Source organism: Protopterus annectens, chromosome 12.part0 (genome assembly GCF_019279795.1).
Source record: "Protopterus annectens isolate FY-2018-M chromosome 12.part0, PAN1.0, whole genome shotgun sequence".
Classification (NCBI taxonomy): domain Eukaryota; kingdom Metazoa; phylum Chordata; order Ceratodontiformes; family Protopteridae; genus Protopterus; species Protopterus annectens.
The window spans coordinates 591,605,519-591,625,174 of NC_056746.1; the positions used below are offsets into that span (position 1 = coordinate 591,605,519).

The 19,656-nt window shown below is 39.9% G+C and overlaps 1 protein-coding gene across 3 annotated transcripts in view; it reads left to right on the top strand.

Annotated features, from left to right (window-relative positions):
- Positions 1-19,656, top strand: part of RPUSD1 (RNA pseudouridine synthase domain containing 1) — a 556,524-nt gene that overhangs the window by 182,052 nt on the left and 354,816 nt on the right. For all 3 annotated transcript variants that reach the window (XM_044089724.1, XM_044089725.1, XM_044089723.1), the window contains exon 4: positions 17,935-18,037. In XM_044089724.1, the coding sequence (XP_043945659.1) occupies positions 17,935-18,037 (103 nt within the window). The remainder of the gene's footprint in view (positions 1-17,934; positions 18,038-19,656) is intronic.

Consider the following 19,656-nt stretch of genomic DNA (forward strand, 5'->3'; position numbering starts at 1 on the left):
CTTATTGATAGTATTTAAAGGTAATATATTATATTTATATTCATTTTTCATACATAAATTTATTAATAATATATTTACAATATATAATAAATTTAAAAAATGTATAATTTTATTGAGATGAATATTTATTCATAAAAAGGAAATCATTATGAGGTCACTTTAAAAATATATATATATATGTTCTTTTCTCCTTTTTGGAATTAATTAGTTAATTGATTAATTGATTGTTTAATTATTTAATATAAAACTGCTACTGTGTAGCAGTAAGTTGTGATCCTTGAAGGCGAATTGCCGAGGTACCAGGTCGTTTACAATAAAGGAGAATTGCTGGAGAAGTACTGGCTGTTTGGTGTGTTACTCAATTATTTTTCTCCTTTGCAGATTCCAAATTGGGTAAGCCAGTTACAAAGATAACTCTAGCAAGATGGCTTATGGGTTGTATATCATTTGTCTACAACAAGATGGGTCTGTCCTTGCCAAAGTCTTTAAGAGCCTATTCAGTCAGGTCCGTAGCAACAATTTCAGTATTTTTATCTAGGGCTTCCATGGACGACATGCAGTATGTGTGGCTGCAACTTGGGCTAATCCTCCTGCCTTTATTATTCCTTGCAAATTGGATCTGGTCTCAAGGGGAAGAGCAGCCTTTGGCTCAACTTTGCTCAGGAATATCCTCCACCCGGGGTGTTTAGGATGCTGGGGAGTCTGTCCCACCTGTTGAGGGATGAATGAAATTAACAACATCAGATACGGAAGTTAAGTACTCACTGTAACATTCCATCTGTGTTGTGCATTTTCATTCTTCCTCAACTCCTCTCCTACCAAACCCCTACCTTTTTCAACGAATGAGTTCTGGAAGAGTGAGAGATAAGGACACCACTGTTCTTTAAGTTGAGCTTCAGATATTGTTTTCTTCTACCAGGATAATAATGATAATAATAATAATATTTCTTGGCTTGACTTATGTAAACCAGCAAAAAAGATCTGAGGTATTTTAGGGGATAGTGCATTATGGGTAAGTGAGGAGCTTGAGAGTTTTCTAGTGGCCATGAGCTAAATTAACAGCCAAGTTGGATCCGAGGGGTGGATACGAACCAAGCTGTTGAGGATGAATGAAAATGGACAACACAAATGGAATGGTATGTTGAGTACATAACTTCTTTTTTTGTTCTGCCGCTGTCATCTGCTAGTCAGTGCAGGCAGATTTTACTGCCTAGCATGGGATCCGACCTTAACAGCTTTCTCAGGGAGTGCTTAACATTTGTTGAGGTCGGGTCACATACCTTTCTGGTGCTTAAATGGTTTGTCTTTTTCCAGATATTGGAGAGTAATCAGCTTGTTGCATGCACTGCAGTCCTCTAAACGTTGTTAGGGTCAGGTGTCATTCTGTGGTAGTGCTTAACCAGGATACTGGATATTATTTAACTTTTTTTTAATATAATGGTGCTCCATGCGCTACAATATGATTAACTGGTTCTGGTACTTTGTAAAATTCCAAGGCTAAGGAAATGTGTTAATAATGTAAGAGGTGTTGGTGACATTATTGTGTGAAAGTAAAACATGTTGGAATATTTTTAAGTTAAATTTTTAGTGTATATAACTATGGCTTGCAGTATCTTGCTGTTTGTCATAAGTCATAACTGCTGACTGTTACTGTGTAATACAAATAAAGTAATGATGTGGATAATTTTTCCTATAGTTTTTAATCTGCATTAGTTGTGGATGTCTGATGGTGGTATTGTTGGTTGCTGACCCACTTAATCTTATTTGTGGTAGCACCATGTCTTTTGTTAAACTAGACGTCTGCCAAACTGAAACAGTAAACACACACAGATTTCAGCAGGTGGAGTACAGTGCTTTCTTAACCATTTTATAGAACTGTAAAATAAAAACAGACTAGACAAACACCCAGACTGGACTTCAGAAACAAAATAAAATCCAGAAAAAATCTGAAACCCATTGTGTTTCTTCAAGCCAACACTTTATTACACACAGAGTGATGAAGTCTGAATGTGAAGCGATGAAAGTGCTTATTTGCATGTCTTGATTTTATTTTGGAGAACTGAGCTGGATGACTTTAGTTCTTCTACCGTATTGTTTTGTTGGCTTGCTCCTGTGTGTAGGAGGACAGTAGCAAATGAATAACATCCATTTGATCTGCTGACTGAGATAAGAACCCTCTCACCACTTGATTAATACAGCTGCATGTCAGTTATTGAATATTAATGAGCAGGTCTACATATTGGTTTGCAAGACATCATTGAAATTAACCTACAACTTCACAAGTTTGTAAATATAGATCTGATGTTGTCATTTTTCATTCACCATTAATGTATGGGGTTCGAATCCGACTCTCTGATCCAACTCGGCCACTATTTTCAGTTTGTGGAAGCCTACAAACTCTTGAGCTTCTTTAATGCCTTGCTCCTATTCCCCTCTGATCTTGTTTGCCACTCCTAGCATCAAGACATAGTGGCCAACTCCTCTCAAACTCTTAACAGTAGGATTTATTTACACAACCTTTAAAATTTAAAAATTCTTTCACTTAAATTTCCTCCATTGCTTATATCTATCCCATCTTTTTCCTGTTATTTGCTGTTTGTCAGAAATTCAAATAATTCTTTATAAACCTCTATGGGAAAGTGCATCTCTCTTAGTTCTTCTCTCTCATATATATATATATATATATATATATATATATATATATATATATATATATATATATATATATCATCGCAAAAGGTTTCTAATCCAGAAAAAAAGAGGTCATTGTTCCCCTCTACTCATCACTAATTAGACCCATTATAGAGTACAACGCCCCTTTTGGTATGTACCTCACAAGACATCTCCAACAACTGGAAAGGCAGCAGAAATACCTCACAAAGAGGATTACCTCAAACAGATGCCCTACGCTGACCGTCTCAAAAAACTCCAGCTTTACTCCGTCGCATATCGCCTACTCAGAGGTGATCTCTACCTAACATACAAAGCTATGTCAAACCCAGAGCATTTGGACATGCTCCACTTAAAGAAATCCCAATCCCTCCGAGTTACACGTTCTAGGGACCTAAACCTTGTCACCACAATAAAAGAACATGCCGGAGGGATAGATTCCTGTCCCAGAGACTTCCCATACTCTGGAATAAACTACCTATGTATATCAAACAAAGCTCATTAGCACTCTTCAAGAAAAATCTTGATGATTGGATGGGAAATAGGAAATTCACCCCGGGGATCACCTCTTGGATCTGCTCGACAGTGGCACAGGAAAATAATTTTCTTGGGTGGCAAAAGCCAGGGTACCTTTTTGGCTGGGCTTGTATAGGCCCCAGGTAGCCTTGTACCTACCTATGAACCTATATATATATATATATATATATATATATACATACACTATGAACCTATATATATATATATATATATATATATATATATATATACATATACATAGCAGATAAATAAAACCGGAAGGACAGGACTCCACTAAAGTGTAGCATTGCAACAAAATCACAATCACTAACACCAACACTACTTCCGCCATGGCCAGGATGTATATTCTCTTCATTCAGTATCACCTTCAGTTCATAAAAAGGAACCAGGAAGCAAAACTAAACATTTTAAAGCTTTAATAAGCGAATAAAACAATAAAATGTTAAAATGGATAAGCACTTTCAGGTTTTTACAACCCTTCTTCAGGACAAATTCATTAAACATGCCAAAAGTATTTCAAATAATGTCCATCCAATCCTTTCTAACCAATTAGAACATCACATTTCTATAGTATTTTAGCATACAAAACAAAAATGATTGGCTATTTCTCTAAACCAATCTGTTTACTTAATTCTCCTCACGTTCAAGCTTAGCAAAACAACATAAAGCATCCTATAGCTATTTCGCTGGTCTTTCTTCTCCTTTTATTTATTTTATCATTTAATATCGTGGCCTTAATTGTTTATGTATGACAATCTTATTATATGTCGCAAACATGGGATAAGATGTCCTAGCCCTTTATTAGACTTGTTACATCATTTTGTTTGTATACTTTTCTCCTGGATTCTTTCCATATTCTGCATTCATACAAAATGCTGCCATGAAGATCAACGTGTTTCTTTATATTGTAGAGCTTCTCTATTATTCAAGAGACAGTCCCATATCTCCTTAACAAACTGAATAAACAATCATGAGTTATCTGATGGAATAATTTCTTTTATATTGCTTTGATTATAATAGCCCACAATTTCTATGATTCCATAGTGAACTGTTAATCATAAATTGGTATCTCAATCCTATATGTCATTGGCAATATCTCAAATACAGCTCATCAACAGGGTGACACCTCTGCTCTTATCTCATTGGTCATATCTGTAAGATGTCACCAATTTGCTTCTTCGTATGTGACTCCTGGAAAAACATCACATATTCCAAGTTCTGATAATTAAAATATTCATTTAATCTGTCAAGTAATGTGCCGCTCATCTTTGAAAATGGTTTGCTAAGCCATCTTTTTAATATTCGGCACATCTTTTGCCAACCACTTGAACTATTCATGTGCCATGAAGTATCGGCTAACAGCTTTTAAATTTCGTGAAGCTTTGCATGTTGAAAATCAAAGCACTTCATATGTTCTTTCCTCTTGTTCATTTATTTCTAGATTCAAAGGCTGTAAAAAATGCATCATTTCATCTTAAATTAAGGCATTGCTGTTCACAATCTCTCTCTTGCATTTGTGATATTCATAACTAACTATTCCATCACTAATTGATCTGGTTGTATTAGGAACTAATATGCTATTGGTCCTTCCCAGGTTTATTACTTCCTGATCGGATGTACCTTGGACTGTATTGCATAGGTTGATTTCTCTGAGGCGTAACCAATCAGTGCATTGATAGTACTCACTGCTAACTATTCCATCGCTGTTTGGTCTTGTGATATCTGATTGTACTTAGGGCTAGCATGTTATTGGTCCTTCCCGGATATCTTCCTTGCTAACTGGATTTGCTTTAGACCATAATGCATAGGATGGATTTCACAACAGGTCAGCCAATCAAAACAAATTATATACCGTATTCTTAAACACCGATACCTCAGTATATCACGTACGTTTTCAAAATCTGAATGTTCACCCTTTGCACCAAGTCCCATCTTCCAGAGGATTCATCACATTCCATACTTTATATACTCTGTTTTCTCAAAAATACAAAACATTAAGTCTTGCTTGGTACTACTTCCAACACTATCCAGTGCAAATAAAGCAGTTTATTTCCGTCCATGTAGATAGTGCGATATCCACATTTAAAACTCTTTGATCTTCCAAGGATGCAACTAGATGCTCGTTACCTTCAAATAATGATGTACTTTACATGCGAGTAAAACTCTGATCACTACTTGACCAAAAAACTTTATATTCGTATAAAATTATTAACTTGATGGTTATGATATATTCCTTAGCATATCACATATATCTAAAACACTCTGCAGTCACAACACTAAAAGCTCATTACAGTCAAATAATTAAAACACTAACATATAGGATTGCGAGACCAGTTTATGATTGTTCTATACAAACGGTTCACTATGGAATCATAGAAATTGCAGGCTATTTTAATCAAAGCAATATAAAAGAAGTTCTGCAATCAGATAACTCATGATTGTTTATTCAGTTTGTTAAGGAGATATGGAACTGTCTCTTTTGAATAATAAATTGAGATGCTGTATGATATAGAGAAACACGTACATATTCGCGGCAGCATTTTGTATGAACACAGAATATGGAAAGAATCCATGTGAAAAGTATACTTACAAAATGATGTAACAATTAAGCCTAATAAAGGGCTAGGGCATCTTATCCCATGTTTGTGAAATATAATAAGATTGTCATACATATACAATTTACAATTAAGGCCACAATATTAAATGATAAAATAAATAAATAGAAAAGAAGGACCAGAGAAATGACTATAGGATGATTTACATTGTTTTGCTAACATTGGACATGAGGAGAATTTAAGTAAATGGATTGGTTTAGAGAAATAACCAATAATTTTTTTGTTTTATATGCTTAAGTACTATAGAAATGTGATGCGCTAATTTGTTAGAAATGGCATGAAGATGACTGGTGATTGGATGGACATTATTTTGAATACATTTGGCATGTTTTATGAATTTGATCTGAAGAATAGTCGTAAAAACCTGAAAGTGCTTTTCCATTTTAACATTTTATTGTTTTATTTACTTATTAAAGCTTTGAAACATTTAGTCTTGCTTCCTGGTTCCTTTTTATGAACTGAAGGTGTTAGTGAATGAATCGAATATACAACCTGGCTATAGTGGGGAAGTAGTGTTGGTGTTAGTGACTATATATATTTGTTGCGGCGTTATTTTATGTGTGGAGTCTTGTTTATTTACCTTCCATGTTTGGTGTTGATTAAAACCTGGATACAACTGCTGGATTACTGTGCCTTTCTTTTTGTTTATTAGTTACTGGTTTCGGCACAGACCACTTATTATGACCGTGGACGCCTCTCAAATTGGGTGGGTGGGGCGTTACTGTGGTATGACAGTTTAAGGCACTTAGTCCCCTGAAGGGGCCAGTCTGCATATCGGTGTTCTAGAGATGAGGGTAGTTCTTCTAGCATTGCAGGCACTCCCAACACTCACTTCCTCTGGGTACAGTTGCGATTCAAACGGACAATATGTCAGTAGTTTGGTACATCAACATACAAAGAGGAACCAAGTCTTACCCCCTGTGTCGATAAGCTCTCAGGGTGTGGCAATGGGCATTAGCTTCCAGTCGCTTTCTGGTGAAAAGCACATTCAAGGAAAGTCCAGTGTGATAGCAGACAAGCTCAGCAGGTCCATTCTGTTGCCTCCTGAGTGATCCCTCAATCAAGAAGTGTCAGAAATGAACTTCCACTGCTGAGGTCAGTGTTACTGCGTCTCCCCTAAACAAGTGCAGCAGCTTCTTTGCCCTAGTTCCCACAATGGGGGAGTCACCAAGGGAAACTGTTCTCCACATTTGGCCCCCTCCGGTCTGTTATACGCCTATGCCTCAACTCCCTTGATTCCCAGGTTTCTGCAGAAAGCAGCCAGATTGAAGAGCACAGTAATTCTCATTGCACCTTGGTCTTGACAGGTATAGTTCCCCTTTCTTTGGCCTCCTATTCTGTTTCCACCTTGGATTCTGGATCTGACTCCAGGTCTTCTGTCCCACCTGACAGAACTAATTCACCCAGGCATACTAAGTCTACAACTGACTACATGGTTTCTCCAGTTCCATTCGTGGACATGCAACCTATGTTTTTTTCCCAGGTCCGTTCTGTTTTATCATCCCATAAAGCATCCACCAGAAACTTGTACAAAAGCAAGTGGAAACGTTTCGCTTATTGGGCTGAACAAAATCTTATACAGCCTTTTACAGCTCTCATATATGTGGTCCTAGAGTTTCTAGCTGGCCTTTTTGATGAAGGAGTTAATTCTTCAGCAATTAAAGTTCAACTGGCAGCAATTTCAAATTGTCATGTCTGATTCCAGGCTTCTCCTTTAGCTTCCTTAAAAATTTGTAAAGTTTTCTTGAAAGGTATGCTTCAAAGACCCTGTCCTTCCATGGGGTCTAACTCCAGTATTACAAGCTTTGGCTCTGTCTCCCTTTGAACCTGCAGCCAAATGTGATTTGAAATTCTTTACCTGGAAGACAGCAGTTCTAGTGGCTATAACTTCATCCAAAAGGCTGTCAGAACTTCAAGCTTTGTCTTCAGTACCCCTTATGTAATTTTTCATAAGGATATAGTTTTTTTGCGTACCAGTTCTTCCTTTCTACCTAAGGTGTTGTCAGTATTGAATATTAACCAGACCGTAAACCTCCCTGTGTTCTTCCCAAACTTCAGTAAGAAAGAGGAATATTTATTACATTAACTTGATGTATGCAGATCGCTAAGATTCTTCTTACACCGTACAAAGGACCTGAGAAAGTCTGAACAGCTTTTCATCTCTTTTGCACACCAGAGTCTGGGAAAAGCTGTCACTAAAGTGTTCATAGCCAGATGGCTTACAGAATTTATTTTGTCTGTGTACAATAAATTGAATATCCCACTTCACAAACCCTTGAAAGCCCATTCTACCAGGTCTGTGACTATCTCTGCTGTTTTTCTTTGGAGAGCCTCTATGGATGATATTTGGTGTGGGTACTACTTGGTCAAACCCACATACCTTAATCAATCACAACAAATTAGATCTAGTCTTAAGGGGAAGAGTGGCTTTTGGTTTGCCTGTTCTTAGGAACATTCTTCCTTATGGCCACTCAGGACTCAAGTAGCTAGGGACTCTGTCCCATATGTTGATGGTGAATGAAAATTTACAACATTCGATAAGTTATGTACTCACCATAACTTTCCATGATGTCCATTTTCATTCACCATCAACTCCCCACCTTCCTGCCTCCTTTTCATAGATAAGAACTGAGGATTCAAAGGACCTTAAATACCTTATAGCTTGATCTCCAGTGATGGTCTCTGTTTATAGTTGCTGCTATCTTCTATTCCCCTCAGAAAATACATATAGCTCAAAAGGAAAGTAGTAAAGCATTATGGGTAGAGAGGAGCTCGAGAGTTTGTAGGCTTCCATGAACTGAAAATAGTGGCCAAATCGAACTGCATACATTGATGGTGAATGAAAAATGGACAACACAGATGGAACGTTATGGTGAGTGCATAACTTCTTTATCTCCGTTGTAATCTGAATTCACTCCTACAGCAAGGACAAACTTACTGTGTATGTGCAGAGGACTTGTAAATAGCATATTCATGTTTATCTTGCAGTATGTTCACATGATAGAAATGGAACACTTTTCGGCTGTACCACAGAGCTCAGCATTAACCCTTTAACATTAAGTTGAATTGTTGCACGTTATTTGTCTCTGGTGTCTGTTCTTGGACTCCCATTTAAGGTGCTTAGCAACCATCTTGTTCTTCCAGTATCTTTAGGAAAGGTATTGAAGTGTAAGACTCAAGAAAAACACTGGGAGTGTTGAGGCAGAGCCACATACTGATGCTGAGAAGTTAAAGAAGGTTTTTAAGAGTAGTTACTTTATATGGCAGGTTCGAAACAGAGAGTCTGTATAACTCCTGTTAAAGTAGAACGTGAACTCCATATCCAGAAACCAAATCCCGTCTGTTAGCTTAGTGAGGTAGACAGGAGTGGGTATTCCTTTTCATTGAACCGGGATGTGTATCGATTGTTTTGTTGTCCCTCACAATGAGGACAGCATACTATAAAGTGTGATACTAGCCAGTAGTGAAATGCTAAAGTGCAGTGCTGTGTTGATGCCATACAGGGCTGGTATAAAGCACCAAGACCAAAAATACTTCCTTCATGGAATCTGTAATATACCTGGTTGTTTAATTAATATTGTTAAACATGGCCATGCAGGCACACTCATTAAACTGTTTAACCCAAGTTTATCTACTGGTTTTCTCCCTGATGACTGATGCAATTCATTGGTGATGTCCTTCCGTAAGGTTGGCCTTGCATCTGAACCTTGTAATTGCAGACCTATTACCCTTACAAGACTCTTCTATAAAGTCATGGAACATATTATAACACACTTCATAAACTGTGATATCAAGAATCTTGTTCAACTTGACCACCACCATGCTTTGCGAAGGGTACATCCTATCTAGTTAATCTTGTAAACTTCTTGAAAGGGTTATGGAGGCTATAAATGGTGACTAGGCAGTGCATGCGGAGTTTCTTGATGTGGCCAAAGCGTTTGACATTTTTCAACATGTTCGGAATGTACAGAAGCCAAATGTTTTAAAAATCATTCCAAATGTAGTAAGATGATTGGCAAAATGGCTGAAAGGCAGTGCCCACACAGTGTAGGCTGCAAGTGCTTCATCAGGACATGTGAAAATGACCAGCAGTGTTCCTCAAGGTGTGGCAGTGATACCATTTCAGCATTTACTTCTCAGATATCTAACAAAGAGCCAAGTCCTTTGGCTAAAAAACTTTAATAGACAACTGCAAACTGGAGGAGGAGGTTGTTTGTTCAGTTTGACACCCAAACCATCTAGAATGAACTTTCCCTAACAAACTCTTGGTGTATTAAAAATGGGCTAAAAAGTGTGGTATCATCACATATTACAGAGAACCCTCCCCTCATCATAGTGTACTCATCACACTGTGTAGACAACATGCCACTACAAAACGAAAAAAAAAAATCAAGGACCTAAGTATTTGGTTGATATTCTCTCTTTTGACTTTTATGTGACAACAGCTGTCAGAAATCCATTTACTTAGCCCTGCTAATTGACAGAGGAATATCATGATAGTCTAAAGAGGTGATCATTCCCTTATACGCTGCATGTCTCAGGCCAGTTAGAGTACAGCACCCTCTTTGGGGGTTGTATCTCTCTAAACATATCAAACAATGAAGAAGATTCAAAAGTTCTTAACTAAAAAGCTACCAAGGGAGGCTGGAAGCTCTATCATTTCATTCAGTACCTTATAAACATTTTAGGGGAGAGCTTTGCCTCGCTTATGGCACTATTAGTGACCCGATTGTCCTGAACTGCCTGTTTGTCCATAAATCCAATATCTCCACTAATACTACAACCAAAGACCTAAATCTTCACCAACATAGAAAGCATGGTGGAGGGACATATAACTCAACACCTTCCAAATGTCTGGAATAAGCTTCCTCTGCATGTTAAAGAATGTGGCTCACTATCTTCCTTTAAACAGAAACTAGATAATGGGTATCCACAAATTTACAGTAGGATTGTGGGGATTCACTGGTATGAACCTCCTGGAAAAAGGAGGTCTAGGCTTATGGATCTGTTGGCAAGGTGTGAATGGTGGCTTTTAAGACTTACTGGCTTGGAATATCTATGAAAAGGTATTCCTGACATGAGTTTGGAATGACTTTTGGTTGCACTATCTTAAAAGAAAAAAAGTTTTAAGGACTTGGCCAAAAGGAAGAGTTTTTTTACTCGTACCCTCCCTGTGCTTTGTAGTGCACTTCTATTTTGTTCTGCATTATCCTCACTTTGAGACTGGAGTGAAAATGAATCAGGGTATCTGTTGGTCGTTAGCTACCCTTCATCAGTATCCACAGTTGGGGAGAGATCCATGGGCACATCTCCCATGTATAGTTCAGGATAGTTCTGGGTACCTTGTATACCAGTCAAGGAACTCATAGTTCCATTTACCTTGTACCAATCAAGCTTAGCTTGACAGACCTCAGCTGAGCTCTGAGCCAAGAATTGCTTAATCAGTGCGCCTTAACTGGGCACATAGTACCTGCTTCCCATGCATTTGCCCTTTAAATCGGTGCCCAGTCTGACTAATATGCACTATGCCATAAATCATGTGCCATCTGACCCTGTATACCATTATATGTACTTCTGTTCCCATGTTGCAGTATTCTGTATATGGGTTTATCACTTACGTCTCGCATACGTACTGCCAGTATCCAAAAGCTTTTAGTCCCTCTGTGGCGCATCAGACATGGACGAGACTTCTTGGACCATAAAGGTAATGTCGGCACGCACCAGCTCTCAGAACCTTTCAGCTGTCAGTCGTACACCCAGGTGTTCCTGTTACTGCTGACGTCGTATTTGTTATTCAGATAAGTACCGCATTGGGGAACCTTTTTCAGTCCTCATTTTGATTATTGCTTGTTAATGTCATCAAGAAAGGGGAAGTGTCCGTGTGGATGCCAGATCCCTCATAAGGACACCCATGATAAGTGCCTTTTCTGTTTGGGAAAATCTCATGACCATAAGGCCTGCCCTATTTGCCAGGCATTTGTACCGAAAACTTTGCGAAGTCGGTTGCATGCTTTAAACATATACCTTGAGAACCAATGTCTGAAACTTTGCATGCTTAGGATGGAGGGCTCTTCTGATGTCCCCGTAGAACTGCCAAAAAAGGCGGCCAGGACCTAACAGCTTTCGACTACTGCTGAGCCTCTTCCAGCCGACTCCCACCCTGTGGCTTACATAGGCCTGGTTTCAGGATCAGTTTCCAGATCCGCCACTTTGGAGGTTGAGGGTACCTCTTAGGACGCCTCACCATCCACAGGCGAGAGCACATCTGCTGAGACTATTCCAGCACTGCTAGCCGATGCTGGGGGGGAGCCAGTGTTTCATGGGGAGTCGTCTGAGCCTTCCGACCCATTGCAGTCACTGGTTTCCAAACAGATGTTCACTGCCCCTCTAAAAAAAAAGGGAAAAGAAAAAACATATCTCTCCCTCTTCAGAAAGCATGCCTGATTGCCAGGCTTTCAGCCAGAGTCTTTTCAGTACCTTCATAGCACTGAGGCCTACACCTACTTCTGCATCCACCGCTCCTCCTCTCCTAAGTCCTAGGCCTCTGCCTACAGATCAAACTCCCAGGGAAGAGGAGGCCCTTTCAAATTCCTCTGAGGGATCTCTTTCCTACATCTCTCAACTCTCTTCACCCTTGGGATACGGATCCCGAGAGGAAGAGTCACTGGACCCTGATTCTCCAGTAGAAGATCTGACCTTCAGTGAGACAGTTAGTAGGATGAAGGAGCACTTTAAAAGGGATTCCTCAGAAATGTCTGAGGTACAAAAGAGGTACTACAACCACATTCAAATGGAAACCCCTAGCCCATCTGCTGTTCCTCCCATATTCCATGCCTTCCAAGATGCCTTTTCTTCAGCATCTGTAAACCTGACTCTCAGCCTCCTGCCCCACACAGACCAGATAGGCTTTATAAAGTACCTGACACTGCTAAGCATATGATAAGGTGCCCACCAGCTGACCCAGCCACTATTTCTGTTGCCACTGACAAAGCCACTAAACTCTTGCCTTCTACCACCATTCTGCCAGCTGACAAGGACAGCAAGACAATGGAAAGATTAGGCAAAAAGATTTATACTTCTGCTACTTTAGCTTTCAAAGCCACAAACTACCAGGCCCACATGGTCAAGTACACCTTATCTGTTTTACAATCTGCCACCAAACATTTGGCAGATATCCCAGATTCCCCGGCCAAAGCATCACTGTCCTTTCTCCTGGCTGTCACATTCCAAGTCACCAGACACTCCAAGTGTAGCCATGATGCTGCTGAATCCTCTGCCAGGTCAGCAGCATCAGGATCTGCCTTACGCAGATACTCCTGGCTTCACATACACCCCCCTGACAGATGATTTCAGGGCAAAGCTCACTGATTCCCCCCTGGACAATGCTGCACATTTTGCCTCTAAGGTTGCAGACCTCTTTAAATCTCTGCAACAGAAAGGAAAAGAGATGCAGAACCTTAAACATTTACTGGTCTCACCAATCCCTAAGTTTCACAGGAACCACCCTTCCAAAACACAGTTTATTAGGAAGCACTCCTGGCCCGCTCCTCCTTCTAGACCTTGTAAGTCCACCAGAATACAACCTCCTCCGCCAAGAGCATCCACTGCCTTTAGCCAGAGAACTACCTTTCAGGACAGGGCAGGTAGCATCTGACTACTGACTAATTAATTGAATTAATAGTAATTTTTCTGTCTTAAAAGCATGCATTTTGGAACAAGTTTCATCTTGGGATGATAGTGTTACAAAACAAGTTGTATAAAGAGACATTGTTTATTTTTAAGTATAACATTTTATCTCCAGGTGGACTGAATAATGAGTGTAAGTGGAGAGTTTTCCTATAAAGGACCTGAGAGGTTAATTGTTTAATTATTTAATTGCATTTCATTGTGCGTATTATATATACCAGAGTTGTTTTTGTTATGAATTATTAATTCCTGGAAGCCTTTCTTGCCGAGGCATCAGAGTGATTTTATTAAAGCTTTGATTATCTTTTTTGCGGTTGCAGCTTTATTTCACTGGCCTAGTGGTATTTGTATATCTAACATTCTATTAGTGGTTTTCGGGTAGCATCTGACTACCTGCCAGTCTTGCCTCCCCCCACCTCCTATTGTACCTCTGTCTGCCCACCTCTCTCATTGTCTCCCTCTTTGGGCCTTCCTCACCAAAGACAAGTGGGTCCTGTCCATCCTCCAAAACGGCTACTTCATGTCATGGCTCTCCCCTCCCATATGGCAGGGCATTTCTCAACCTCCTACACAGCAGCTGCACCTCTTACAACCGGTGCTGCAGACACTGTTAGACCAGGGCACTGTAGAGTCAGTTCCCTCCTCTGCAAAAGGAAGAGGATTCTATTCAAGGCTCTTCCTGGTCCCCAGGAAAGACTAACCACGGAGACCCATCCTAGACCTCTCCTACCTTAATCTCTTCCTAAAAGTACCTACCTTCAAAATGCTTACACTACCAGCCCTTTTCCCTGTGATTATCCCATAGGGATTCATGGCTACATTAGACATAAAAGATGCTTATCTCCACATCCCAATCAGGCCCTCCCTCAGGAAATACTTAAGATTCTTGGTAGGCTCCTGTCACTGGCAATTCTCTGCTTTGCCCTTTGGTCTTTCCATTGCACCCAGAGTCTTTACCAAATGCTTAGCACCTGTGGTGGCTCACTGCAGGACAAAGGGAATACAGATATTCCTTAACTGGATGACATGCTGATCCAGGCTCCCAGCCAACAAATACTGCAAGGGCACATCTGCTTTGTGGTGTCCTTACTGCAGTCCCTGGGATTCCAGATAAATCTGCCAAAATCCCATCTTCAACCAACTCAGGACATTGTGTTTCTAGGGTGCAGAATATGCTCAGATCTCATGGAGGCATAACTACCACCTCCTAAAGTGAGCTCATTGACAGAATATCTCATCCTGGTAATTCACTCTACAGAGTTAACTGCAAGGCAGTACCACAAGTTTCTGGGCTACATGGCAGCCACAATACCCATGCTGCCTTTAGCAAGGCTACACATGAAGAAGCTGCAGTGGTACCTCCACTCAATCTGGAAGCAACACAACCAGCCTCTGGAGCACATTGTACCCCTTCTACCCTGTCTAATAAAGGAAATACTATGGTGGTTGGATCAGGTACAGCACAACCCAGGCCTCTCACTCCAACCACCACAACCCACTCAGGTTATGCACACAGACGCCTCAGACCTGGGATGGGGAGCCACCCTCGGACACAGGTGCATGGCCTGTGGCCAAATAACCTAAAATCAGAACACATCAACGCCCAAGAGATGAGGGCAGCTCTTCTGGCCCTCCAGGCATTTCAAGCTTTCATTCTACAGGGGACTCTTCTGATATATACAGACGACACGACTGTACTGTGGTATATCAACAAACAGGGAGGGACCAGGTCCTACCTGCTCTGCAGGTTAGCCCTTTTGGTATGGGACTTGACTACCTCACAGGGAATCTCCCTGCAGGCAACCTACATTCCCTCTCTCCACAACAAACAGGCAGATTATTTGAGGAGAACCAGCACAAACCATGAATGTATGCTGCACAGAGATGTCTTCCTGGATCTGGTCCACAGGTGGGGTATATCTCAAATAGACTTGTTTGCCTCCACCATCAACAAGCAACTTCCTGCCTTTTGCACCAGGACACCCAAACCACAGGCACAGGCAACAGATGCCTTCTCAATTTCATGGAAGGGGAAATGTCTATATGCATCCCCCCCTTCCCACTCATTCAGAAGGCCCTGCTAAAAATTCAGCAGGACAACCCAAAAATCTTGTTGGTGACTCACTACTGGCCCAGACAGCACTGGTTCCCCTTACTTTTACATTTGTCTTAGGGCAGTCACCACAAGTTACCCCCCAGAGTGAACATCCTCACACAGCACAAGGGGGTCAGTAATCCATCCACAGTGGCAGATGCTGCACCTTACTCTGGGGCTGATAGGATTCTGATCCCATTTAGACACCTTTACAATGAGGATTCTGATCCCATTTAGACACCTTTACAATGAGGATGTGCTCAATATCCTGCAGGAGGTCAGGAAACCTAATACTAGAAAATCATATTTCTCCAAGTGGAAATGATTCACTATTTGGTGTTATAAAAGACAGCTGGATCCACTTCTCAGTGAATCCCCTGTAGTGCTATCCTATTTGTGTGAGCTACTGCAGTCTGGACTGGCTTATTCATCCATTAAAACCCATCTGTCTGCTGTTAATGCGTGCCTTCCTTTGGACCCCCCATTAGTATCCAGACTCCCTTGCAAACTCTTCCGCAAAGGGGTATTGCACCTTAGCCCTCCCAGGAAACTCATTCCCCCTCCTTCGGACCTCAACTACTTGCTAGAGAAGCTTACGCTACCTCCCTTTGAGCCAGCTAACAAAGTCTCTTTAAAGCACTGTACCTGAAAAACTGTCCTTTTAGTGGCTGTAACCTCAGCTAGGAGAATGTCCAAGCTCCAATCCCTTATGGCTACCCCACCCTTTCTAGTTTTCCACAAAGATAGGGTTACCCTACCTTTAGGACAAATCCATCCTTCATGCCCAAGGTAGTCAACGACCTGTCCCTTAATCAGGCCTTTCAGCTAGCTGTTTTTTTTCCCACACCCACAAGGAGACAGTGAAAGGGTGCTGCATTCCCTGGATTTTTCAAAGGCAGATCAGATTCTATCTGCATAACACCAAGTCTGTCAGACAGACTGACCAACTCTTCGTATACTTTCACCCCAGAGCTCTGGGGAAGGCTGTTACCAAGCATACGATTTTTACTTGGATCTCAAAAGCCATTACCTTCTGCTACCAGTTCCATGGTAAGACCATGTAAGGGACAGTTAAAGCTCATTCCACAAGAGCAATGGCATCTTCAGGAGCCTTCTTCAAGGGTTTGGATACCTCTTCTATCCTGGAAGCTGCTACTTGGTCCTCAGTCCTTCACCAAGCACTACAAGCTTGACCTAATCTCTAGGTCCAAGGCAGGGTTTGCCAGGGCTGTACTGCATGGATTCCTGGAATCTTCCTCTAGACCACCACCCCAACCTTGGTGAGCTTTGGCACTCACCCATATGCAGAATACTGCAACATGGAAATAGAAGGACATAGAAAAGTTGTGTAAAATCTTACTATAACCATAGATGTCCTCTTCCATGTTGCAGTATTCTTTCCCACCCTCCTTCCCTTCTTATTAGCTAATAACTTCCCTTCTGGATGGCAGTGATATAGCATTGACAGGACTGGCTCTGACTGGGGCTACTGTTCTGAGGGCTGGTGCATGCCGACATCACCTTTATGGCCCACAAACTCTGGTCCACATCTGACGTCTGATGCACCACAGAGGGGCTGAAAGCTTTTGGATACTGGCCATACGTACCCTAGACTGAAGGGATAAACCCATATGCAGAATACTGCAACATGGAAGAGAAGGACATCTATGGCTATGGTAAGATTTTACACAAGTTTTCTGTTTTAGAGTATGTCTTGTACTGACTGCCTTTTTAAAAGCAAGTCATATAAGGAGATGTTTTGCATGTATATTTTCTCTTCTTGCCCATCTTATCCAGCTTACACTGCTAGTGAGGTGCTGCTGGTGATCCTAGGGTTTTCCTTAAATATATCTGGATGCATTTCTTTGCATTTGTGGCTGCCCCCCTTGGAAAGCATTAGAGATTTGTAGATAAGGATGCTTCTCACCCTGTATCTTTTCCTGCAGTCTAACTACATATGTGCTTCAATAACCTTTTAGATTCTAAGCTTTTTTTATTATTTTATTGTATTTATTTCACTGTGTAGTGCAAGGTTTTGAGTACATTAAAACTGACTGATGTTTTTCATGTATAAAGTCTTGAAAAAAGAAGTTAATAAAGGCAGACCATTGCACTACAAATGATTAGCATCATATTAATTAGTATCCATATTTCATGTCTAATTATAGGCAGTCATTAGAGAATGACATTTTTTCATTAGAGAATGAATTTTTTTCTTCACAAACCTGCTAGCATTAAATCTTCATATGTGTATTTCTATTAGTTAATATGAACATGGCCACATTAAAGTGCTTGTAATGCCAACTGTTGTAACATGTGTTTTCTCTTCAGGTCAGAGGTCACGTTAAAGAAAGTAGAATGGCAATTGATTATGCAGTTGGTAAAAACTCAACAGAAGGAATGACGCACATGATGTGTACAGAAGGAACCTTAGGTAAGCTATTAAGTTTTCTACTACAGAGTTTGTCAACTCAGCAGTAGCTTACTCAGAACAGCTGCAGACTGATTTTCATGATTAATTTTGGTCTAAGTGTAAGATGGTAAAGTCTGGCTGTATTAATTACAACACTTTTGAGTGTTACTAAAACACAGAGGTCTTGGGGAAGGAGTGTGCTCATAAAATCTGAGACGTGGGCCAGTCCATTTCACCTGTTACTGTGAGGTATACTAACATACAGCCATTTTGAACTGTTGTGAGAACAAGACCCTGGAGCATGTTACCAGAGTTGAACTGTCCTTGGTCTATAACAGAGGTCGTGCTCTGACTTTGAAGTTTATGACTAGCAAAGTATTCTTCATGGCTTGTGACCTCTTCTGTTTTTTTTCTACAAAAGATCGGAGGAATAACTGACTGTTCAAGTTAACCAAGCTACTTTTTAGCCATAGTATGTGTATCTAGTGGTCACTTCTTTCTCTCAGGTACATGCTGCATGAGATATCTTCACTGGCATCAGTATTGACATTCATTTTCAGGCCGTTCAACCTGCTTTACCCCTGACATGTAAACCACCAACGACCAGCAAAAACGATAGTGAACACGCAGTAATGAAGAAATAATAATTATTTATTTATAATTCCTCCAAATCCAGACTGGTTTCGGCTATTCAGCCTTTATCAATGAATACAATAAAGTTTTTTTTGAATGAAATGTAGCAGCCTGCATTTATACTAGTCTCTAATTATCTGGAAGCAGTATTACAGCACCACCCAGTGGCTGGAGTATCAAAGTGCATATTCCTTCTTGCTTAAAGCATATGACCAGTGACATAAAAAAAAGCCAGAGGTGTAGATATTAAGTCATATTTTTAAAGATAAAAATCCAAGCTCTGGAAATAAGCCATCATATGAACATACATATTACAAGGTAATAGACCAATATCATAGTCAATATTTATGAATGCATATCATAGTAATACAAAGCAAAAAAATATATGCCACTAGTATATATATATTTTGAAGGGTGATAACCACATGATCAAAAGAACTGAATAATAATGAACCAAGTATTGATCATATAATATATTACAAAATAAGGCCAAAAAAATATATTGGCCTCATTCTCAGCTGTATTATAGATTATAATAAATAGAAATAATATGCTTGTAGATAATACAAATTCAACATTATAAATGTACAATACTCAATGTTTGAAGCCATCATACCAGATACGAATCCCAAACCGTACATATACATGTTCGTATCCTGAATATTTTTATAATGCTTTATAGAGTATAGTATGAGCGTTGGTAGGCCTAACCACCATTGAATGGTTCGTACTGATTCTTGATCAATGTAAATATTTGATGTTGTAACCATGATTATGAAAAATATATATATATACTAGTGGTATATATTTTTTTGCTTTGTATTACTATGATATGCATTCATAAATATTGACTATGATATTGGTCTATTACCTTGTAATATGTATGTTCATATGATGGCTTATTTCCAGAGCTTGGATTTTATCTTTAAAAATATGACTTAATATCTACACCTCTGGCTTTTTTTTATGTCACTGGTCATGTGCTTTAAGCAAGAAGGAATATGCAC